We start from the raw sequence: 26,144 nt of genomic DNA on the forward strand, positions 1-26,144 counted from the left end.
CCATCTCAAAAAGTTGGGAGGTATGCAACTACATCAGCCAGCAGATGGCAGTGCGTATACGTTGTCGCTGCTCTGTGGTAAACTCTGGCCTCGTACACACGACAGAGGAACTCGACGTGCCAAACACATCGAGTTCCTCGTCGAGTTCAGGGATGAAGCCGCCGAGGAGCTCGGCGGGCCGCCTTCTCCCATAGAACAACGAGAAAATAGAGAACATGTTCTCTATTTTCTCGACGAGTTCCTCGGCGGCTCCATCGGGCCAAAAGTGTACAGACGACAGAGTTTCTCGGCAGAATCCGGCTCTGACCGAGTTTCTCGCTGAATTCTGCCGAGAAACTCTGTCGTGTGTACGAGGCCTATGTCTTTGATAATAAAAAAGGTTCTTGTTTCCTGTCTGCAGATAAGCAGCAAAGCCCATGTGGACTGTGCACTGTCTGTTATGTAGGGCTATATACAGAATGTGTAACAGATAAAACTAGGCTGGGTTCACACTGCTGCCGGATGCGGCTCGCAGCAGGGGTCCGGTGTGTTCATGTCCTCGGTTCCAAGGATGAATCAGGGCTGAATTTTTGCATGAATTAGGCCCTGAAAAGGTGCCAAAGACGTATAGGCAGGGGCGTCTTTAATGTTGATTGGACCCTGGGCAAAAAAAAATCTTCACACTGAGATATCAGGACACAGCACAGGACTAAAACTTCAAGGGATAAGGGCATTTAAACTAGGATAGTTATGCAAGTATGGGGCAGCTGCTTTGGGCCCCACAACAATGACAGGGCCCAGGACAGCTGCCCCTTTTGCCCTGCCTTAAAGACGGCCCTGCGTATAGAACTGCACAATTTCCGGGGAAATGTAATTTCAAAGATCAATGTTCAGGAAATTCTTTTGCTGCCTGATATGAAAGTGCTGATTATTTATCACCAGCTAAACCGCTAAATGTCTAATCCAAACAGGTCACGTACCATCTGTTTATTGCTCCATACTTATCTCTATGCACAATATAGTTACTACAGCTAATAAAAAAAATCTAGTTACTGAGTACTAATAACTGCTTGACATTCTAAGGTGTCAACACATGAGGTCTATTGCGGTGACTAAATGTTTGCATTAGAGGATAAATACACCAAAATATCATATTTTATTTATAGGTCGCACGCTGTTGGCTGAGTCAGCCCTCGGCTTCTTATATGTGTTGGATTCTTCAACAGTGAGATCTCCGGGGCCAAAATCCCAGCTCTGTGTCCACCTGCCGCAGAGCTTTGGGTGTTCCTGTCCACCCCTGTGTGTTTTACCTCCTCTGTTTGTTACAAAATCAATAAAAAATCCAACAAGGATGCCGTGATAATGAGAATAACAGATGTGAAGACCCCAGAACCCAATGCAGTGATAGTGGGAGCCCCTCATAATGAGAATAACAGATGTGAAGACCCCAGAACCCAATGCAGTGATGGTGGGAGCCCCTCATAATGAGAATAACAGGTGTGAAGACCCCAGAACCCAATGCAGTGATGGTGGGAGCCCCTCATAATGAGAATAACAGGTGTGAAGACCCCAGAACCCAATGCAGTGATAGTGGGAGCCCCTCATAATGAGAATAACAGGTGTGAAGACCCCAGAACCCAATGCAGTGATAGTGGGAGCCCCTCATAATGAGAATAACAGGTGTGAAGACCCCAGAACCCAATGCAGTGATGGTGGGAGCCCCTCATAATGAGAATAACAGGTGTGAAGACCCCAGAACCCAATGCAGTGATGGTGGGAGCCCCTCATAATGAGAATAACAGGTGTGAAGACCCCAGAACCCAATGCAGTGATAGTGGGAGCCCCTCATAATGAGAATAACAGATGTGAAGACCCCAGAACCCAATGCAGTGATAGTGGGAGCCCCTCATAATGAGAATAACAGGTGTGAAGACCCCAGAACCCAATGCAGTGATGGTGGGAGCCCCTCATAATGAGAATAACAGGTGTGAAGACCCCAGAACCCAATGCAGTGATGGTGGGAGCCCCTCATAATGAGAATAACAGGTGTGAAGACCCCAGAACCCAATGCAGTGATAGTGGGAGCCCCTCATAATGAGAATAACAGATGTGAAGACCCCAGAACCCAATGCAGTGATAGTGGGAGCCCCTCATAATGAGAATAACAGGTGTGAAGACCCCAGAACCCAATGCAGTGATGGTGGGAGCCCTTCATAATGAGAATAACAGGTGTGAAGACCCCAGAACCCAATGCAGTGATGGTGGGAGCCCCTCATAATGAGAATAACATGTGTGAAGACCCCAGAACCCAATGCAGTGATAGTGGGAGCCCCTCATAATGAGAATAACAAATGTGAAGACCCCAGAACCCAATGCAGTGATAGTGGGAGCCCCTCATAATGAGAATAACAAATGTGAAGACCCCAGAACCCAATGCAGTGATAGTGGGAGCCCCTCATAATGAGAATAACAGATGTGAAGACCCCAGAACCCAATGCAGTGATAGTGGGAGCCCCTCATAATGAGAATAACAGGTGTGAAGACCCCAGAACCCAATGCAGTGATAGTGGGAGCCCCTCATAATGAGAATAGCAGGTGTGTAGACCCCAGAACTCAATGCAGTGATGGTGGGAGCCCCTCATAATGAGAATAGCAGGTGTGTAGACCCCAGAACTCAATACCGTGATGGTGGGAGCCCCTCATAATGAGAATAACAGGTGTGTAGACCCCAGAACTCAATGCAGTGATGGTGGGAGCCCCTCATAATGAGAATAGCAGGTGTGTAGACCCCAGAACCCAATGCAGTGAAGGTGAGAGCCCCTCATAATGAGAATAACAGGTGTGTAGACCCCAGAACTCAATGCAGTGATGGTGGGAGCCCCTCATAATGAGAATAACAGGTGTGTAGACCCCAGAACCCAATGCAGTGATGGTGGGAGCCCCTCATAATGAGAATAACAGGTGTGTAGACCCCAGAACTCAATGCAGTGATGGTGGGAGCCCCTCATAATGAGAATAGCAGGTGTGTAGACCCCAGAACCCAATGCAGTGAAGGTGAGAGCCCCTCATAATGAGAATAACAGGTGTGTAGACCCCAGAACTCAATGCAGTGATGGTGGGAGCCCCTCATAATGAGAATAACAGGTGTGAAGACCCCAGAACCCAATGCAGTGATAGTGGGAGCCCCTCATAATGAGAATAGCAGGTGTGTAGACCCCAGAACTCAATGCAGTGATGGTGGGAGCCCCTCATAATGAGAATAGCAGGTGTGTAGACCCCAGAACTCAATACCGTGATGGTGGGAGCCCCTGATAATGAGAATAGCAGGTGTGTAGACCCCATAACTCAATGCTGTGATGGTGGGAGCCCCTCATAATGAGAATAGCAGGTGTGTAGACCCCAGAACCCAATGCAGTGAAGGTGAGAGCCCCTCATAATGAGAATAACAGGTGTGTAGACCCCAGAACTCAATGCAGTGATGGTGGGAGCCCCTCATAATGAGAATAACAGGTGTGTAGACCCCAGAACCCAATGCAGTGATGGTGAGAGCCCCTCATAATGAGAATAGCAGGTGTGTAGACCCCAGAACTCAATGCAGTGATAGTCCCTCATAATGAGAATAACAGATGTGAAGACCCCAGAACCCAATGCAGTGATGGTGGGAGCCCCTCATAATGAGAATAACAGGTGTGTAGACCCCAGAACTCAATGCAGTGATAGTGAGAGCCCCTCATAATGAGAGCCCCTCATAATGAGCATATCAGGTATGCAGACTAAGGAACTAAATGCAGGGATTGTGGGAGTCCTTCATAATGGGCATGGCAGGTGTGCAGACCCCAGAATCTAATGCAAGGATGAAAGGAACCCCTCATAATTTGCATAGCAGATGTGCAGACCCAGGAACTCTGAAATCTCACCAGAAGAGTCCCAGAAGGACAGAATGAACTGTATTAAAGTCCTCAGTCCTCAAGGCGGAATTCCTGAAAACATGACCTGTTGGGGCGCCTTGAGGCCTAGAGTTGAGAAACACTGCTCTATAGTGTGTACTTGTCTCAATCTAGAGCACTAAGGCCTCGTACACACGAGCGAACATGTCTGCTGAAACTGGTCCGCGGACCAGTTTCCGCGGACATGTCCGACCGTGTGTACGACCTAGCGGACCGGATTCCTGGCCTAGCGGACAGGTTTCCAGCGGACAAATGTTTCTTAACATGTCCGCTGGAAGCCTGTCCGTCGGACATGTCCGATGGTTAGTACAACTCACCGGACATGTCCGCTGGGCCGAAATCCCTCGCATGCGTCGAAGTGATTCGACACATGCGTGGAAGCATTGAACTTCCGGGGTCGCGCACGTCGCCACGTCATCGTCGCCGCCACGTCACTGCCTCGTCACCGCGTATTCTGTCCGCGGGGATTTTGGTCTGATGGTGTGTACACACATCAGACCAAAATCCCCCAGCAGACATGTCCGATGAAAACGGTCCGCGGACCGTTTTCATCGGACATGTCTGCTCGTCTGTACAAGGCCTAATAGTAATTTTTGTCCTTCGTCTGCTATCTGCAGGAGTCACTACTGACAAGTTTTTGTGACACCAAGAGAAAAAAGGTGACAGAGGAAGGAGTTCCAGCACACAGCGTGTGTTTTTGACAGTCTCAGTTTCTGTGAACTGTATGAAGACGGTGTGTCCCTTTCCCTCCAATCAGCTCTTATGCCGCGTACACACGATCGGAATTTCCGATGAAAAAAGTCAGATGGACTCGGGTATAGTCGGGCGGGCTCGGCTCCTCTCGCGTAAAGGACGTACAGGACGCACAGGACGTGACTGCGAGAGGAGCCGAGCCTGCCCGACTATACCCGAGTGTACTCCGCTCGGTATATGTCAGCGCAGTGGTTCGAACACAGCGCGGGAAGCGGTTATCGGCGTATATCGCGCACCCGCGATTTTGCCCTGATTTTCAGGGCAAAAAAGTGCGCGGTATACGCCGATAAATACGGTACATTTAATAAATAAATGACACCAGCATTACTACTGGGTGGTAACAGTCCCTTCTCGCCAATATATTTAAAGCAAACAATTTAGGTCCTTATTTCATGAATTAGACCGCCATTGGAAAAAAAAATAAACATTATTTCTCTTACAGATCAAAGATCAAAATCAACTGTTAGAACCTCTCCCCCGGAGGGTATGTCAATCTTTGCTTACTTATCGATTTCCCCAATTTGCCATTTGCTTTTCCCATGTTTTCTGGGATCTGTTTTCCTAAAAAAAAAAAAAAAAAAAAAGTCTGTTGTTTACAAACCTCAATAGCTCAAACTGCGATTTACACATACCTGCAAATGAATTAAAGGAATAAAGATTTCTCTTCAACTCTCCCATTCCATGTTCAAACAGCAATGTCTGAATTTTTGATTAGTTTTTTTTGTATAAGTTCCAAAAACAACTGCACCACTAGACACAAGCAGCTCTATACACCACGGGCCAGATCCACGTAGGGCGGCGTATTTTTAGGCAGGCGTAGCGTATCGTAGCGTATCGTAGTTACGCTAACTTATATCGCTTTCTTTCTTACAGATCAAAAAGCACCTATTGAGCCTTCTCCCCTGGAAGGTATGTCGTTGTTTGCCTACTTATCACTTTTCCAAATGTTGTGCCTGCATGCAATGTTTGGGGGAGGAGCTAACAGTACAAATTTACATTCAAATAAAATAAATAAAATCTGTGCTGGGATATGAAGAAAAGGAAAAAGCGGCTACCCAGAAATGTTGATAACAAAAGCAAACAAAATTTGTGCTAAATCCGAAAACGAAATAACAAAAATGTGCAAAAACACAATCATTTAACCACTTAAGACCCGGACCTTTAGGCAGCTAAAGGACCTGGCCAGTTTTTGCGATTGCGCGGTCGTGCGATGTGGCTCCCAAACCAAATTGGCGTCCTTTTTTTCCCACAAATAGAGCTTTTGGTGGTATTTGATCACCTCTGCGGTTTTTATTGTTTGCGCTATAAACAAAAATAAAGCGACAATTTTAAAAAAAAATTCAATATTCTTTACCTTTTGCTATAAAAAATATCCCCCAAAAATATATATAAAAAAAAAAAAAAATTCCTCAGTTTAGGCCGATACGTATTCTTCTACCTATTTTTGGTAAAAAAAAATCGCAATAAGCGTTTATCGATTGGTTCGCGCAAAATTTATAGCGTTTACAAAATAGGGGATCGTTTTATTGCATTTTTATATAAAAAAATGTTTTTACTACTAATGGCGGCGATCAGCGATTTTTTTCGTGACTGCGACATTATGGCGGACACTTTGGACAATTTTGACACATTTTTGGGACCATTGTCATTTTCATAGCAAAAAATGCATTGTTTACTGTGAAAATGACAATTGCAGTTTGGGATTTAACCACAAGGGGGCGCTGAAGGGCTTAAGTGTGACCTCAATTGTGTTTCTAACTGTAGGGGTGTGTGGCTGTAGGTGTGACGTCATTGATTGTGTTTCCCTATATAAGGGAACACACGATCAATGACGGCGCCACAGTGAAGAACGGGGAAGCTGTGTTTACACACGGCTCTCCCCGTTCTTTAGCTCCGGAGACCGATTGCGGGACTCCAGCGGCGATCGGGTCCGTGGGTCCCGCGGTCACGGAGCTTCGGACCGGGTCGCGGGCGCACGCCCACGACCCATGGCTGGGCACTTAAAGAGGACGTACCTGTATGTGCTTGTGCCCAGCCGTGCCATTCTGCCGACGTATATGTGCAGGAGGCGGTCCTTAAGCGGTTAAAGATATACAATGTGCAATAGTAAATATATCAGCGATAATTAATAAAGGATCACAAACTGTGAGAATATGAACCCTTAAAAGTGAAACAAAGTCCCAACTAAAGTTAGTGATAAATAGTATCAACAGAATAGTCTAGGTTGTTCCCACTTCCTGTTTCAAAAAAGTATGCTTCTGCCACCAAGTGACGCCACGTAGAGAAGCTTTTTATCAGAAGGCGGTGACTAGGGATGAGCCCAATGTTTGAATCGAACTTTATGTGGTGTTCGCGGCAAATTCGAAAGCCGGGGAACACCGTTTAAAAATCTATGGGAGATTAACTTGAAAAATCAAAAGTGCTAATTTTAATGGCTTACATGCATTGTATTGTCATGAAAAGTGTTTAGGGACCCGGGTCCTGTGCCAGGGCACATGTACCACTGGAAAAAAAGTTTTTTCGGGAGCAGTGATTTTAATAATGCCTAAAGTGAAACAATAAAAGGGTAAATATTCCTTTAAACTTCGTGCCTGGGGGTGTCTATAGTATGCCTGTAAAGTAGCGCATTTTCCCCGTGTTTAGAACAGTCCCTGCACAAAATGACATTTCTAAAGGAAAAAAATCATTTAATACTGATCGCAGCTATAATGAATTGTCGGGTCTCAGCAATACAGATAAAACTCATTGAAAAAAACGGCATGGGTTCCCCCCCCCAAGTCTATTACCAGGCCCTTTGGGAACCCCGAACCAAAATTTAAAAAAAAATGCGTGGGGGCCCCTCAAATTCCATACCAGGCCCTTCAGGTCTGCTATGGATATTAAGGGGAACCCTGCAGCAAATGTTAAAAAAAAATGGCGCAGGGGCCCCCCTCAAAATCCATACCAGACCCTTCAGGTTTGGTATGGACTTTAAGGGGCACCCTGAACCAAAAAATAAAAATTATGTAGGGGTCCCCCCAAAAATCCACACCAGACCCTATCCGAGCACACAACCTGGCAGGCCACAGGACAAGAGGGGGGACGAGAGAGTTCCCCCCTCTAAACCATACCAGGCCACATGCCCTCACATGCCCCCCCACCCCAAAGCACCTTGTTGATGGGGACAAGGGCCTCATCCCCACAACCCTTGCCCGGTGGTTGTGGGGGTCTGCGGGCGGCTTATTGGAATCTGGAAGCCCCCTTTAACAAGGGGACCCCCAGATCCTGCCCCCCTATGTGAATTGGTAACGGGAAACCCCTGTGGCATCAGAGGGGGTGGGGTCACCCGTTTACGTCTCCGGGTGGCCTCGCCTTCAGCTATATAACAGCTGTCAAAGCGAGAGAAGTGTCAGTCTGCGGGAGCCTCCCGTGGAGGCAGAGTTTTTGCAGCTTTTTTCTTTCTTTGGCTCGGGCGGCGGAATGGAAGATGAATGGACATCGCTGCACTGGACATTTTTTTTTTTTAATAAAGGACTTGTCCCGAAGTGTCTCCTGTCATTTTTACTATTTTTGATACCTTCCAGATTTTTTATTATTTTGGAGCAGGGTTCCCCATAAAATCTATACCAGGGTCTGGTATGGATTTTGAGGGGGACCTCTACGCCATTTTAAAAAAATGGCGCAGTGTTCCCTTGAATATCCATACCATACCTGAAGGACCTGGTATGGAATTTGGGGGGACCCCCACGCAATTTTCTTTTCATTTTGGTTCGAGGTTTCCCTTAATATTCATACCAGACCCTAAGGGCCTGGTAATAGACTGGGGGAACTGCTACTACTGCTTGCAATGTTGCAGGCTGAAATCACCCAACTAGGCTCCGACCTCCAATCAGCAGGCATATGTGACAACATAGCCATGTCCTACGTGATTTATCCAAAGGCCTGCTTACAATTTGGGGACTTCTGGTCATGTTCAGGGTCTCTTTGGCCTGCTGTTAGTGTGGTCCTCAACACACACAGAATTCATGGGTAAGTCCTCCTTGCCACCAGTGGTAGAGGTAAGCTCATGATCAGACACAAGGTCTACTGAGGGATCATTGTTTGTTGGCACATAGGAGTAGCTACAAAACAGCAGGTTGGTGCAGGCAACAGACAGCCAGACAAGTACATCTAAAGATGTCTTAAGATTAACTGAGAAAAGAAGGAGAAAGTCATAAGAACCATCACACGTGAAGCACACCCAATGCCGGCACAACGGCGGCATACTATTCTGCATTTTAGATGCCAAAGACCAAAGTTCATAGCGGCTGGGTGGAGTTGGGAACGGCAAAAATCTACATGTTGAAGTTTCTGGGAAATATTTAAAAAAAGTCACTGGGTGAGTTGATTGACCAACAACCACCCAAAACAGAGAGGGAAACTTTACTGAGAGATCAGAGCCAGGCAATGTGGGTAATGTTGACTGTTCCTTCCAAAAATTTATTTTGCCTGGCTCACCCAAAGCTTCAATGCTATCAAACCCAAAACAAATATGCAGAATTGTGATCTCACAGGCTGCCTGCTGCATGTTGAAGCCAGAGGTTAGCAATGGAGACAGAGACAACGCCTGGACAGATTCCCAACACCCGACCACAGCATAGAGGAAGGAGATGAAAAGTCGGCAACTCATTAAATCCGAATGTAGACATTTTAATATTGCCGGTTGAGTACAGAAAATACAGCCGCTTATGCGTTCCAGATTTTAGTCTTAATTACAGACAGGGGCGGACTGACCATTCGGGAACTCGGGCACTGCCCGAGGGCCCCATGCCACTAGGGGGCCCCATCAGGGTTACCAGGCTCAGTAAAACCAGGGACAGTATGTCAAAATTTGTGTTTTTTTACATTTGTCCCTGATATGTCCGATACCGACATCCTTTTGATGTGAAAATCCTGAGATTTTAGCTGCCCGGACTCTGCACTGCCTCCAGGTGTGGTGGCCATCTGTAAGCCTGGGGGCCCATAATCTTCTGTGGCCCAGGGGCCCCATAAGTTGTCAGTCCGCTCCTGATCACAGCCACAGCCAGGCTATGATTAAGGCTAACAGCCGAAACACGTAAGCTGCTGTATTTTTTGTACTCCACCTGCAATAATAAAATGTCTACATTTGGATGAACACATTTTCGGCTTCAGTAATGGGAGCCTCTTCAATTCTCTCAGTACCAGTTTCCTTAGCATATCATTTTTGGATGGAATGACCTATACCAGTGATGGCGAGCCTTGGCACCCCAGATGTTTTGGAACTACATTTCCCATGATGATCAACTACCCTGCAGAGTGCATGAGCATCATGGGAAATGTAGTTCCAAAACATCTGGGGTGCCAAGGCTCGCCATCACTGGCCTATACTAATACATTATTAATATTGACTTTTTATTGTATTTTTCAGCTGCTTTACAAAATCACAAGCATTCCATGCTGAAAAAGAATGTTAAGATTCGGGGGAAGCGGGACACTTCCTATACTTGCTGTGAGATGCTGGAGATCCGATACACAGAACTATTTATCACCGATGAAGATCCTGTAGGGTTGTCGGGAGAACATGAGTATTTTGTGTTGGCCAACCGAAGAGCTCGTATCTACGAACATAACAAGCATCAAAAAATCAATCTTACAGACATTTGCTCCTCCCTGGAAGGAGGGTCTAGCGGTCCAAAGAAAGTTCTGGTCACTGGGATAGCTGGGATTGGAAAGACATCCGCCATGCAAAGACTTTTGCACGAGTGGGCAATCGGGAAAGCCTTCAACAACATCATTTGCGCTGTTAATTTTGTCTTCCGGGAGCTGAGTTTGTTGGAAGGACCCCTAAGTCTTCTCGACCTAATAAAAAAGGACCATCCTCTACTGAATGATATTTCCGAGGATCTCTGTAAGCACCCCCAGGGATTGATGGTGGTCCTTGATGGGCTGGATGAATTTTCTCATTCATTAAATGACGGGACTTTGGTGAAACGGCTCAGTGATCCTGCGCCGATAAAAGATTTGATTTACAGCCTATTAAAAGGCTCTCTTCTGCCAGGAGCATCTGTTGTGGTGACCAGTAGACCACGTCCATACCTTCCTTTAGAGACCTTCGATCGAAAAGTCGTTATCTTAGGCTTTGAGGAAAGCCAAGTGAAGGAGTTTTGTTTCAGGATCTTTAGAGAAGAAGTATTATCAGAGGAAGTTTTTCAGTATATTATGAAAAATGATACAATTTCAGGACTTTGCTTCATTCCTCTATATTGTTTTATCATTTGTTCTGTACTAGGTCCTTTCTTTCAGAAGAAATCGTTGTGCCTCGAGGAGCCTCCAGAGACGATCACTGAGGTCTACCGTTCCTACCTTTGCACCCTCTTGCATTTGAGAGACAATTCATCAGAAGAGGAGAATGAAACAGGGGAGCCCATCGTACTTTGCTGTCCGCCCATTGCATCTTCTATGAAAGAGACCTTTTACCGGCTTGGAAATCTAGCTTACCGTTGTTTGCTGGAAGGCAAGATCTTATTGAGTAAAGCTGATTTGCAAAAATTTGGTTTTGACAATATCAAAGTGCCAGACACCTTCATGGACAGAATACTTGTCCACGTGGATGGTGAAACCAAGTCTGAAAGGTTTGCCTTCTTCCATATGACCATTCAAGAGTTTTTTGCTGCTCTCTATTGTGTCATGTCCATTGGTTCCTCCCCAGAGGAGCTCTTCCAGTGCCTTGATCTGTGGTGTTTTGGATCTTCTCCTGCAAAACCAGTCCCAAGTCAACTCCTGTCCACCACCATGAAGTCTATGATTGCAAATCGCTGGGAAAACCTACAAATGTTCACAAGGTTCTTCATGGGTCTTCTGAGTTATAGGATGGAAGGAAAATTGAAGGGACTGGTAGGCCCTTTCGAAAATGAGCTTCAGGAACCTTTGGCCAACTGGTTTATAGAGAAAATAAGGCATGAAGTTAACCAGCAACTGCTGAACCTTATGCACTGCTTGAGGGAACTACAACAAGAGTCCGTTGTGAAAGCGGTTGCACCCATGATAGATGAGGTCAACTTATTCAAGGTGATATTGAATCGTGCCGACTGTGCCGCCCTGAGCTATGTGCTGCAACACTCCAATGGCAGACTGAGGACCTTTAACCTTGGCTATACAAATATTGGCATCCAGGGGTTGAAAAGGCTTCAACCTATTCTTCATCGTTGCCAAACACTATAGTAAGGTTTTGATTACGATGTTGAATACATGTGACAGAATTTGAAGTTATAGACCATTAATGGTGAACCTCGGCACCCCAGATGTTTTGGAACTACATTTCCCATGATGCTCATGCACTCTGCAGGGTAGTTAAAGCGGGAGTTCACCCAATTAAGTTTTTTTTTCTCTTTTCCCCTTAGATGGATGCTCGTTTTGTCTAGGGGAATTGGCTAGTTGTTTTAAAATATGAGCCGTACTTACCGTTTTCGAGATGCATCTTCTCCGTCGCTTCCGGGTATGGGTCTTCGGGAGCGGGCGTTCCTTCTTGATTGACAGTCTTCCGAGAGGCTTCCGACGGTCGCATCCATCGCGTCACTAGTAGCCGAAAGAAGCCGAACGTCGGTGCGGCTCTATACTGCGCCTGCGCACCGACGTTCGGCTTCTTTCGGAAAATCGTGACGCGATGGATGCGACCATCGGAAGCCTCTCGGAAGACTGTCAATCAAAATAGGAACGCCCAGTCCCGCAGCCCATACCCGGAAGCGGCGGACAAGATGCATCTCGTAAACGGTAAGTACGGCTCATATTTTAAAACAACTAGCCGATTCCCCTAGACAAAACGAGCCTCCATCTAAGGGGAAAAATAGTTATGTATGGGTGAACCTCTGCTTTAAGCATCATAGGAAATGTAGTTCCAAAACACCTGGGGTGCCAAGGTTCGCCATCACTGTTATAGACCAACTCAACTTTGGCATAGACCGGTAATGGATTAGAATCGCTGTCAAATTTAGATTTAGCTTTAGTCATAGCCTTTTGACTAAAATACCATTTTAGTTTTAGTCGTATTTTAGTCATCTGAATTGTTTTTGTTGTATTTTAGTCAACTAAAATCTCAAGTACATTTTAGTTAATCTTCAGTACTTCAGTGCTTTCCTTTGAGCTCTGTCTGTCTGTTAAAGCCCCAGCCCCCTGACTCTATTGGCAAGCTGTATTGGCTTATAGACGCAGGCTCCCTCTGTCTGCTGCCTGGGAGTTCTGGAACAATGCCTTGCAAACCACAGAAGAGGAACTCCTCCATTGGACTTGTGTCTGTCTGGATGTGACATGGTGAGTGTTTCCTCTCCCAGTAAGGAGGTAGCAGTGCCTAGCACTGTGTAAAAAAACAGCCTCCCCAGACTGTCCAGTTGACTCCCTCATTCCTATTTACTTCCCCATCCCCAATTGCAGGTTACCTCCCCATCCCCAAAGTATAATGCACCCTGCCTTGTGCACTCCCTCACCCCAATTTACTTCCCCATCCCCACTTGCAGGTTACCTCCCCATCCTCAAAGTATAATGCATTGTGCCCTGTGCACTCCCTCTCGCCCATTTACTTCCCCATCCCCACTTTCAGGTTACCTCCCCATCCTCAAAGTATAATGCATTGTGCCCTGTGCACTCCCTCACCCCAATTTACTTCCCCATCCCCACTTTCAGGTTACCTCCCCACCCTCAAAGTATAATGCATTGTGCCCTGTGCACTCCCTCTCGCCCATTTACTTCCCCATCCCCACTTGCAGGTTACCTCCCCATCCTCAAAGTATAATGCATTGTGCCCTGTGCACTCCCTCACCCCAATTTACTTCCCCATCCCCACTTTCAGGTTACCTCCCCATCCTCAAAGTATAATGCATTGTGCCCTGTGCACTCCCTCTTGCCCATTTACTTCCCCATCCCCACTTCCAGGTTACTTCCCTATCCTGAAAATATAATGCACCCTGCCATGTGCATTCCCTCACCCCCATTTACTTCCCCACCCCCACTTGCAGGTCACCTCCCCAAATTATATTGCACCCTGCCTTGTGCACTCCCTCACTCCCATTTACTATTTCAACCCACCTCTTCAGAGCCCGGGTTGTTTAGAACCTGCCCCCCAGCCTATGGACTGGACAGTAAAAAGAAAAGCAGCACAGTTATGAGCTCACCTCCCGGCTCTCTCCTCCTTTCAGCACGCTGATAGGGGGAGAAATACATTTATGCATGCATTGATGATGACAGAGCTGTGATAGGCATGTAATAGGAAGGATCTATCTTCGCCCTAAATCATCCCTCTCCTGATAATTTATCAGACACTTATTGTTTTCCTAAAAGCAGCTGACAATCAAATTATAAGAATTGATTATTATTATAATTATTTTTTTGCATATGGGCTTGCCAAGCATTGCAACCACGATCAGTGGACAATGATATTATAAAAAACAAAGGCCCGGATTCACAAAGCACTTGCGCCGATGTATCTCGAGATACGCCGCGTAAGTGCAAATATGCGCCGTCGTATCTGTGCGCCGTGCCCACAAAACTAAGATACGCCTGAAAATAGGCTTCATTCCACCGACGTAACTTGCCTACGCCGGCGTAGAGTGGGCGCATATTTATGCTGGACGTATTTGGCGCTCCAATTGATTTTCTATTCACATATGCAAATGAGGGAGATGCGCCGATTCACGAACGTACGTCTGTCCGACGCAGTGCGCGTAAAGTCATACGTCCGGCGTAAAGTTATGCCCCATAAGGGAGGTGTAACTCAGCAGCATCCATGCAAAGGGCTGCACCAGGGAACACAAGCCGGCGTATTTTACGACGTTTACGTTGGACGTGAATATGACTAGGCATAGGTTACATTCACGCCGTAGGCAGTGATTCGACGTATCTTAGGCAGTTGTTCCGACGTGATTGTGAGCATGTGCACTGAGATGTGCCCAGGGGACGGCGCATGCGCAGTTGGCGATATGTATCTGTCTGGCCCATCATTTGCATGGGGTCACGCCTCATCAGCATGGCTCACGCCCACTTCCACTTATGCCGACTTAAGCTTTGGAAACCCAGCGCAGATTTGAAAGCACTGGCTTTGTAAATTCAGTGCATGCCTCTCTGCGCTGCGTCGGCGTAGCGTAAAGGAGATACGCTGTGGCGGCAGAAATATGCGCCAGTGTCTGTGAATCCGGGCGAGAGTTTTGTTCTAAAGGTTTTTTTTATTTTTATTCTAGATTCAAAGGGAAACCAAAAATCTTTTCTTATATTTTGGGTTACTGGTCTTTGAATTCCTAAAATCTACAGCAACACTGCCATCTACAGACACACATGCAGAAGGCAACATATAAGTGACATGACTGAAGTTTCATTTCCAATACTAAGGGCTGATTTATATCTATAAGTTGTGGAAATATGCAGCATTACATGTTACATGCGTTGATGCATTGCATTTGAAATGCACACCAACACACTAAGGCAACATGCAATGCATGGCAAGGAACCATCGACTAGTGTCCGTTGCGACACCCTTTAAAGAGGAAATAAACCCTGATGGGTTTTACTTCCTCTTTGTTTCCCTGCAAAGGTAAAGCATAATGGGCTACGACTACTATGCATCGCATATAAGCCCATTTTGTGTCACTTACCTGAAACCGAAGCCTGTGATGTCACCTTTGTCCCCTCTTCCACAAAGCGTCCATCTTCCTTCCGGGTTTTACGGCTCCGGCGCTGTGATTGGCCGGAGCCGCGATGACGTCACTCCCACACATGCCAGTCACGGCACGGTCTCCTTTAGAAATGGCATGCTCTAAAGTTTTCTACAGTGCGCCGGCGCCCATCTCATTTGTAAATATCTCCTAAACCGTGGACGTTTGGGAGATATTTCGAGCACCTACAGGTAAGCATTAACGGGTTTACAACCAGGGCTCTAGTCCTGCGGGAACGCGTGGGAACGGAGTTCCTGCACTTTTTTCACAGCAGGAACGCAGTTCCCATTTGCAGGACTAGAGCAGCCGAGAGCAGACGAGCCGCCCGAGCCAATCCTTCACTAAGTGGCGATGCCCAGCTCGAGTCACTGTCAGGGGAAGGCGAACCTTAGTAATCCTTTGTTACTGGCCGCTTCCTGTATATGGGTTCATCGGGTAGTGTGCGGGTATTCCGTCACTTCCTCGATGCCGCAATGTCTCCTGGGAGCATTTGTCATTGTTCCTAGGAGACATTGCGGAGGTCTGCCGCGAGTTATCGCGGGATTTAGAAAGAACTTATAAGTAATTATGCATATGAGCGTATAATTTTTTTTTTTTTGGTGGGGGAGTGGATCTTGGGTGGGAGTTCCCACACTTTTTTCCCCAGGACTTGACCCCTGTTTACAACCACTTTAAAAGAATGGACAAACTGGAGGCGCCTCAGCCTAAAATGTAAAAAAATGTAATGGTTACTTATCAATAGGAAATCTGAGCCTGGGGAGATGCACACAACTGCCTTGATGAAATTAACTTCACATCAGAAGCCCCCTCCATCACATCAGAGGTCCCCCATCACATCAGAGGTCCCCCCATCACATCAGAGGTCCCCCATCACATCAGAGGTCCCCCATCACATCAGAGGTCCCTCCATCACATCAGAGGTCCCCCATCACATCAGAGGTCCCTCCATCACATCAGAGGTCCCCCATCACATCAGAGATCCCCCATCACATCAGAGGTCCCCCATCACATCAGAGGTCCCTCCATCACATCAGAGGTCCCCCATCACATCAGAGGTCCCCCATCACATCAGAGGTCCCTCCATCACATCAGAGGTCCCCCATCACATCAGAGATCCCCCATCACATCAGAGGTCCCCCCATCACATCAGAGATCCCCCATCACATCAGAGGTCCCCCATCACATCAGAGGTCCCTCCATCACATCAGAGGTCCCCCATCACATCAGAGGTCCCCCATCACATCAGAGGTCCCTCCATCACATCAGAGATCCCCCATCACATCAGAGATCCCCCATCACATCAGAGGTCCCCCATCACATCAGAGGTCCCCCCATCACATCAGAGATCCCCCATTACATCAGAGGTCCCCCCATCACATCAGAGCCCCCCATCACATCAGAGGTCCCCCCATCACATCAGAGATCCCCCATCACTTTAGAGATTCCCCATCACATCAAAGCTCCCCCTTAACATCAGAGCCCCCCATCACATCAGAGGTCCCTCCATCACATCAGAGTTCCCCCATCACATCAGAGGTCCCCCCATCACATCAGAGGTCCCCCCCATCACATCAGAGGTCCCCCTTCACATCAGAGCCCCCCATCACATCAGAGATCCCCCATTACATCAGAGGTCCCCCATCACATCAGAGATCCCCCATCACATCAGAGGTCCCCCATCACATCAGAGGTCCCTCCATCACATCAGAGGTCCCCCATCACATCAGAGGTCCCCCATCACATCAGAGGTCCCCCCATCACATCAGAGATCCCCCATTACATCAGAGGTCCCCCCATCACATGAGAGCCCCCCATCACATCAAAGCTCCCCCTTCACATCAGAGGTCCCTCCATCACATCAGAGATCCTCCCATCACATCAGAGGTCCCTCATCACATCAGAGGTCCCTCCATCACATCAGAGATCCCCCATCACTTTAGAGATTCCCCATCACATCAAAGCTCCCCCTTAACATCAGAGCCCCCCATCACATCAGAGGTCCCTCCATCACATCAGAGGTCCCCCATCACATCAGAGGTCCCCCCATCACATCAGAGATCCCCCATTACATCAGAGGTCCCCCTTCACATCAGAGCCCCCCATCACATCAGAGGTCCCTCCATCACATCAGAGGTCCCCCATCACATCAGAGGTCCCCCCATCACATCAGAGATCCCCCATTACATCAGAGGTCCCCCTTCACATCAGAGGTCCCCCATCACATCAGAGGTCCCCCATCACATCAGAGGTCCCCCCATCACATCAGAGATCCCCCATTACATCAGAGGTCCCCCTTCACATCAGAGCTCCCCCATCACTTTAGAGATTCCCCATCACATCAAAGCTCCCCCTTCACATCAGAGCCCCCCATCACATCTGAGCTCCTCCATCACACCAGAGCTCCTCCATCACATCAGAGCTCCCCCATCACATCAGAGGTCCCCCAATCACATCAGAGCTCCCCATCACATCAGAGCTCCCCCTTCACATCAGAGCCCCCCATCACATCAGAGCTCCTCCATCACATCAGAGCTCCTCCATCACATCAGAGCTCCCCCATCACATCAAAGGTCCCCCAATCACATCAGAGCTCCCCATCACATCAGAGCTCCCCCATCACATCAGAGCTCCCCATCACATCAGAGGTCCCCCATCACATCAGAGGTCCCCCATCACATCAGAGATTCCCCTTCACATCAGAGCTTCCCCATCGCATCATAGGTCCCCCATCACATCAGAGGTCCCCCATCACATCAGAGGTCCCCCAAATCACATCAGAGATCCCCCTTCACATCAGAGATTCCCCATCACATCATAGGTTCCCCATCACATCAGAGCTCAACCATCACATCAGAGGTCCCCCTTAACCTCAGATCTCCCCCATCACACCAGAGCTCCCCCATCACATCAGAAATCCCCCATCACATCGAAGCTCCCCCATCACATCAGAGATCCCCCTTCACATCAGAGCTCCCCCATCACATCAGAGCTCCCCCATCACATCAGAGATCCCCCTTCACATCAAAGCTCCCCCATCACATCAGAGATCCCCCATCACATCGAAGCTCCCCCTTCACATCAGAGATCCCCCATCACATCGAAGCTCCCCCTTCACATCAGAGCTCCCCCATCACATCAGAGGTCTCCCAATCACATCAGAGCTCCACAATCACATCAGAGGTCCCCCATCACATCAGAGCTCCCCCATCACATCAGAGGTCTCCCAATCACACCAGAAGTCCCCTCCATCACATCTGAGATCCCCTCATCACATCATAGCTCCCCCTTCACATCAGAGATCCATAACATCAGAGGCCCCCCATCAATTAAGAGGTTTTCCTTCACATCAGAGGTCTCCCATCACGAAAAGGCATGAAATGTCTGCATTTGTACACATAATTATTAGCAGCAACTTCAACAGTTTTTTTGCTTAAAAACCATGGGTGGCAGATTGATGTGGACAATTAAAGTCTATGAAATTATTTAAAAAGAAAGACCTGCAAGGCTTCTTTAAATAAAAGCAAGTTTGTTTCTCATTGGTTGCTGCGGGTTATTGCGCTGTTGCGGTTTGTTGGTATTTCTGGTTGTTAGCACAGACAAGCATATACTGCATGCAGCAACGAGTACTCCATATGTGTCAATAACCTTTTTTATTACTATGTAGCCTGCGCTATAACTCGCTGGATAAAGAGGCCGCGGAGATCGAGGCGGATGTGCTGAAGTCACCCTTGTGTCAAGTGAAAAGTCTTCTGTAAGTCATAACGTCAATATCTAGAGGCTCTTCTAAGTATTGCCTATTTCTTGACCATTTATCGCCCACTTAAAGGGAATCTGTCACAAGTATATCCAAGGGGTGTGAATTGGAAAAGATTCAATTTATTGTTCCTTGGAAAAGAAAGGAGCTCTATCACAGCTGGACAACCACAGTGCAGACAAAGGATAAAGTGGACCTGTGCATTGCCTATAAAAAGGCAAAGGTACACGTCCACTTTAAAATACACCGGGCCAGATTCACAAAGAGATACGACGGCGGATCTCCTGATCCGCCGTCGTATCTCTGAGATCCGACGGTCGAATCTATGCGACTGATTCATAAGAATCAGGTTCCGCATAGATCTCCCTTAGATCCGACTGGTGTAAGTGACTTACACCAGTCGGATCTTAGGCTGCAATCTCCCGCCGGCCGCTAGGTGTCGCCTCGGTCTTTTACGCGTCGGATATGCAAATGAGGAGAACCGCCGATTCAGAAACGAACGCCCGCCCGCCGCTTTTTTTTACGTCGTTTGCGTTCGGCTTTTTCCGGCGGATAGTTACCCCTGCTATATGAGGGGTAGCTAATGTTAAGTATGGCCGTCGTTCCCGCGCCGAGTTTCACATTTTTACGTAGTTTGCGTAAGTCGGTCTGGAATACGGATGGCCGCAATTGATGTTGCCGCCGAAAACAATGACGTCCTAGCGACGTCATTTGGAGCATGCGCACTAGGAAATTTCGCTGGCGGCGCATGCGCAGTTAAATCGGCGCGGGAACGCGCCTGATTTAAATTGTACACTCCCCCTAGCCGCGGAATTTGAATTCCGCTGGGGGCGTTACGGTCCGCCGGTGCAAGTTTCGAGGTAAGTGCTTTGTGAATACTGCACTCGCCTCGCAAAAGTGCGCCGGCGGATCGTAAATCACATAGATTACGCGGATCTAAAGATCCGCTAATCTATGTGAATCTAGCCCACCATGTGGACTATCACACCTATCCACTATATGGGCAACATTTTAAGGACAATCCTCCAAATGACCTGAATGAGTTCAGGTGTGTAACGAAACGTCCCTTTTCGTTAGGGTTGTCCCGATACCACCTTTTTAGGACCGAGTACAAGTGCCGATACTTTTTTTCATGTACTCGCCAATACCGATTACCGATACTTTTTTTAAAATGTGTCCCCAGAAATGCAGCCATGTGTCCCCAGAAATGCAGCCATGTGTCCCCCCAGAAATGCAGCCATGTCCCCCCAGAAATGCAGCCATGTCCCCCCAGAAATGCAGCCATGTCCCCAGAAATGCAGCCATGTGTCCCCAGAAATGCAGCCATGTCCCCCCAGAAATGCAGCCATATCCCCAGAAATGCAGACATGTCCCCCCAGAAATGCAGCCATGTGTCCCCCCAGAAATGCAGCCATGTCCCCCCAGAAATGCAGCCATGTCCCCAGAAATGCAGCCATATCCCCAGAAATGCAGCCATGTCCCCCCAGAAATGCAGCCATATCCCCAGAAATGCAGCCATGTCCCCCCAGAAATGCAGCCATATCCCCAGAAATGCAGCCATGTCCCCCCAGAAATGCAGCCATGTCCCCCCAGAGATGCAGCCATGTCCCCCCAGAGATGCAGCCATGTCCCCCCAGAGATGCAGCCATGTCCCCCCAGAGATGCAGCCATGTCCCCCCAGAGATGCAGCCATGTCCCACCAGAGATGCAGCCATGTCCCCCCAGAAATGCACCGGACCGAGTACAAGTGCCGATACTTTTTTTCATGTACTCGCCAATACCGATTACCGATACTTTTTTTTAAATGTGTCCCCAGAAATGCAGCCATGTGTCCCCAGAAATGCAGCCATGTGTCCCCAGAAATGCAGCCATGTGTCCCCCCAGAAATGCAGCCATGTCCCCCCAGAAATGCAGCCATGTCCCCAGAAATGCAGCCATGTGTCCCCAGAAATGCAGCCATGTCCCCCCAGAAATGCAGCCATATCCCCAGAAATGCAGACATGTCCCCCCAGAAATGCAGCCATGTGTCCCCCCAGAAATGCAGCCATGTCCCCCCAGAAATGCAGCCATGTCCCCAGAAATGCAGCCATATCCCCAGAAATGCAGCCATGTCCCCCCAGAAATGCAGCCATATCCCCAGAAATGCAGCCATGTCCCCCCAGAAATGCAGCCATATCCCCAGAAATGCAGCCATGTCCCCCCAGAAATGCAGCCATGTCCCCCCAGAGATGCAGCCATGTCCCCCCAGAAATGCAACCATGTCCCCCCAGAAATGCAGCCACATCCCCACAGAGAAAGCCAAGCCATGCTCGAAAATCCACCGCAAAACGTCATTGCTTTCGACGTGAACGTAAATTACGTCCAGCCGTATTTGCGAACGACTTACGCAAACAACGTAAACATTTCAAAACTCGGCGCGGGAACGACGGCCATACTTAACATAGGATACGCCGCACATACCCCTCATATCGCAGGGGTAACTTTACGCCGGAAAAAGGCGAACGCAAACAACGTAAAAAAAACAACGTTAGTTTCTGAATCGACGTAAATAGTAATTTGCATATTACTCGCGTAAACAAAACGGAAGCGCCACCTAGCGGCCAGCGTAAATATGCAGCCTAAGATCCGACGGTGTAAGACACTTACACCTGTTGGACCTTTGGGATATCTATGCGTAACTGATTCTATGAATCAGTCGCATAGATACGACCGAGCGCAAGCAGAGATACGCCGTCGTATCTCTTTCTGAATCTGGCCCAGTGTGAAATTGTCTCTGTTTTGGCCCTGCAGGATGTGCGGTAACAGCATCGGCTCAGAAGGTGTGCGTTGCCTGTGGGATGCATTAAGACATAACCAGACCCTGGAGGAGCTCTATGTAGACATAACCGGGATCACCGACAGCGGATTGGACAACTTACTGCCCAGTTTGGCCAACAATAGGACTCTGCGCCTGCTGACGTGAGTACCCTTCTCTGTAGATAGATCCCAATTCTCCTTAGTCGGTTGTAATAGCCCCATCTCTATAGACTACTCCGTTTTTTTGTACAATGGAGGACAGGTGGGCGATTATCCCCAGTAGGGCCCCAACGATGGACCATGGGATGCAAAATATAAGCAGATACAAGTTCAACTTTAAATAAAAGTTTTGGCTGAAGTTGAGCTTTAAAGGTGCAAGCTCTGGACATCCCGATCCTTTGTTCAGTACATGCCGGGCCATCCCTATCATGGGTCTTGCTGGGTCCATGGGACCCAGGCGGCACTTTTAAAGAGGCAGCAAATTGCCAGCTCTCGCAAAAGCAATCCTAGCACTGGATTGCTTTTACAAGTGGCTGGAGGGGCTTTCCCGGGATCTCCTGTCCCACCGGTAGTCCTGATCGACCAGCCAGCGCTTCACAGAAGCAATTAGAGACCGGATTGGCTCTGTTTGTTTCTATGATATAAGAACCCAGAAGCGATGAGCATACATCACTTGACAATCAACAGAGGGCACTTTATAGAGGGAGCGATCTCTCTGTTTCTTATCCCTGCGAAGCAGGGATAAGAAACAAATAGATCTTTAGTAAATAGCAGCACACATTACACAAATTAACACTTGTTAGGCTCACATTTAACCCCTTGATTGCTGTAGATGTTAACCCCTTCCCAGCCACTGTTATTACAGTGACAGAGTATAGTATTAACACTGATTGCTGTATTCGTGTCACTGGTGATGTCAGTGACAGTTAGCCAGTTCCAGTGGGGGGCGCAAACAAACTGAAAAAAAAAACCCATCAAGCGTAGCCACTGTGCCCATCAAATGCAGCCACTGTACCCATCAATTTCCACCACTGTGCCCATCAATTTCTGCCACTGTGCCCATCAATTGCCACCACTGTGCCCGATCAATTTCTGCCAGTGTGCTCCAACAATTGCTGCCAGTGTTGCCATCAATTGCCACCACTGTGCCCCATCAATTGCTGCCACTGTGCCTGATCAATTGCTGCCAGTGTGCCCCATCAATTGCTTCCAGTGTGCCCCATCAATTGCCGCCAGTGTGCCCCATCAATTGCCGCCAGTGTGCCCCATCAATTGTTGCCAGTGTGCCCCATCAATTGCTGCCAGTGTGCCCCATCAATTGCTGCCAGTGTGCCCCATCAATTGTTTCCAGTGTGCTCCATCAATTGCCGCCAGTGTGCCCCATCAATTGCCGCTATTTTGCCCAATTAACTGCTGCGAGTGTTCCCCCCCCCCCCCCACCCGCACTTACCTGTCTAGGCGCTGTTCTTCACGCTCCGAGTCCTCCATGTCTTCTCCCATCCTTTTCCCGTCATCTCTGCTATGATTGGATGCCTAATAGGCTTCGCTTCAGCCAATCAGGTGACAGGGTAGCCAGACCCGAGCACCTGATTGGCTGAGAGGCGGGTCAGTGTTAGGGAAGCATTGCGCCTGCTGTTCAAAATTTGGAAGCCTATTAGAGCCCACGGCTCAAATTAGGCGCTTCCAAAAACAACCCCACCGCTGTAATTCAGATGCCCGGCGCCCAACAAGGGGCCGGACACCTGAATAGGGGGCGGCAGCGGCGACAATAGATAGATTCATGCAATGCATGGATAGACAGGTGCAGGAGAGAGGGGGCGGCGCTCCTGCACCCTTTATGGACACACTAGACAAGTTTGAGAATACTATTTACAGAATGCTGGCATGTAATGACTGTTCAATATTTTCCTTTTCTCCAAAGGATTGTGGGAAACAAGCTAAGTGAGCGAGGGAAGGGCGTGCTTCTAGAATTGCAGAGGCGATTGCCCAATCTGAAGATCCTCAGCAGCTTCATGGGGGACATGGGGCTCCTGCAGGCTTACCTGGACTGGGTGCAGGAACTGAGAGAAAACCCCCAGCAGATGGAGTCTGTGAAACACGCCGACGCCTTTCGCAATATTCTGTCCGAGTTGGGGAAGGAGGATTCCAGGGAAAGGCCCAACGAGGTGAAAGAGAGGGCCAAACAACTGGAGAGAGAGATACGTCAACTCCTGGAAGCCTGTAAAGATGTTGGATGATGGCGCTAGGAAGGCAATCGGATTAAACATTCTTGTCAATGGAATTCATAGATGATCACGCACTTTCATGAATGATTCAATAGCTTCTACCACAATAACAACCACACCGTCTTATTGTTCCGGGGTGTCAGACTCAGAAGCCAATTAACTGCAACATATGCATACATAGGCCCGGATTCAGAGAGATCTGCCTATCTCTTGGCGGGCGTAACCTATCTCAGATACGTTACGCCGCCTTAAATTAGTTCCGTATTCAGAAAGAACTTGCGCCCTAAGTTACGGCGGCGTAACGTATGTGGTCCGGCGTAAGCCCGCCTAATTCAAATGTGGATGATGTGGGGGGCGTGTTTTAGTTAAATGTAGTGTGACCCCACGTATTTGACGTTTTTTTTACGAAAGAATCCCAGTGCGCATGCTCGAAATTACGCCGCAAATCGGCAATGCTTTAGACGTGAATGTAACTTACGTACAGCCCTATTCGCGAACGACTTACGCAAACGATGTAAAATTTTCAAAATTCGACGCGGGAACGACGTCCATGCTTAACATAGGATACGCCTCATATAGCAGGGGTAACTTTACGCCGGAAAAAGCCTAACGTAAACGACGTAAAAAAATGCGCCGGGCGGAAGTACGTTTCTGAATCGGCGTATCTACCTAATTTGCATATTCCTCGCGTAAATATACGGAAGCGTCATCTAGCGGCCAGCGTAAATATGCAGCCTAAGATACGGCGGTGTAAGACACTTACGCCGGTCGGATCTTAGGGAAATCTATGCGCAACTGATTCTCTGAATCAGTCGCATAGTTACGACCCCGCACACTCAGAGTTACGACGGCGTATCCGGGGATACGCCGTCGTATCTCCTTTCTGAATCCGGCCCATTGACTGCAAATAGTCTAAACTTTGATGAAATACAGTAAAAAAATAAAAACATGACCCCCCTGCACAGGGTGTGATGATCAAACGAAATATGAGCTTTAATATATGAATTGTATGTACTGTAATGTATATATATAATATTTTTTTTTTATATAGTAATTATTTATAATAAACAAAAGTACATATTTAAAATCCGTATATATAATATTTCCTATAATTTATTATATTTTATATATATCCACTTCCATACCGGGGGGGCACTTACTCACCTTCCTGTCCAAGCCAATTTTCAGCTTTCAGCGTTGTCGCAATTTGAATGACAATTGCGCGGTCGTGCTACACTGTACCCAAATGACATTTTTATCATTTTTTCCCCACAAATAGAGCTTTCTTTTGGTAGTATTTGATCACCTCTGCGATTTTTATTTCTTGCGCAACAACTAAAAAAAGCCCAACATTGATGAGGTGGCACTGATGGGCACCGATAGGCAGCACTGATAGGCGGCGCTGGTATGCTGCACTGATGGGCATTCATAGGTGTCACTGATGGGCACTCATAGTAGAAAGAAATGTTTGGACAACCGCACTCTGGAAAAACCTTCTTGGTTGCCTTTTATTGATAAAAGTTTTCAAACAACACACATCACAGCAAAGACAGGGGCATACAGCTGACGTTTCGCACTACAATCAGTACTTACTCATAGCTCATGGGCACTCATAGGCGGCACTGATGGGCACTCATAGGCGGCACTGATGGGCACTCATGGGTGGCACTGATGGGTACTTATGGGTGGCACAGATGGGCACTGATAGGTGTGCACTGGGCATAGAAGGGCACTAAGAGGTGGCACTGATGGACACTGGGTCACACTGATGGACACTGAGGGGTGGCACTGATGGCATTGCTGGGCATCATTTTAGCCAGTGCCCATGTTGCCAGTCAGTGCCCATTTGTGGGCACTGATTGGCATCGATTGTGTTTATTTATTTTTTTTATTGGTGTTTTTTTTTTTGCACTGGGGGGCACTGTTTTTTTGTTTAGCACTGGGGGGCACTCCCTGGTGGTCCAGTGTTGGCATCCGAGGGGGGGCTGCGCTGATAAACAATCAGCACAAACCC

The 26,144-nt window shown here is 47.9% G+C and overlaps 1 protein-coding gene across 1 annotated transcript; it reads left to right on the top strand.

Annotated features, from left to right (window-relative positions):
• The first annotated feature begins 1,341 nt into the window (after nucleotides 1-1,341).
• On the top strand, nucleotides 1,342-24,309 carry LOC120916163 (nucleotide-binding oligomerization domain-containing protein 2-like). The gene is made up of 6 exons (XM_040326984.1): nucleotides 1,342-1,447; nucleotides 5,553-5,588; nucleotides 10,087-11,878; nucleotides 19,020-19,106; nucleotides 21,900-22,067; nucleotides 23,827-24,309. The coding sequence occupies exons 1-6, from the start codon at nucleotides 1,342-1,344 to the stop codon at nucleotides 24,140-24,142; spliced, it is 2,505 nt and encodes an 834-aa protein (XP_040182918.1). The 3' UTR covers nucleotides 24,143-24,309.
• The last annotated feature ends 1,835 nt before the right edge of the window (nucleotides 24,310-26,144 follow it).

This window comes from Rana temporaria, chromosome 10 (genome assembly GCF_905171775.1).
Source record: "Rana temporaria chromosome 10, aRanTem1.1, whole genome shotgun sequence".
In the NCBI taxonomy this organism is placed as follows: Eukaryota; Metazoa; Chordata; class Amphibia; order Anura; family Ranidae; genus Rana; species Rana temporaria.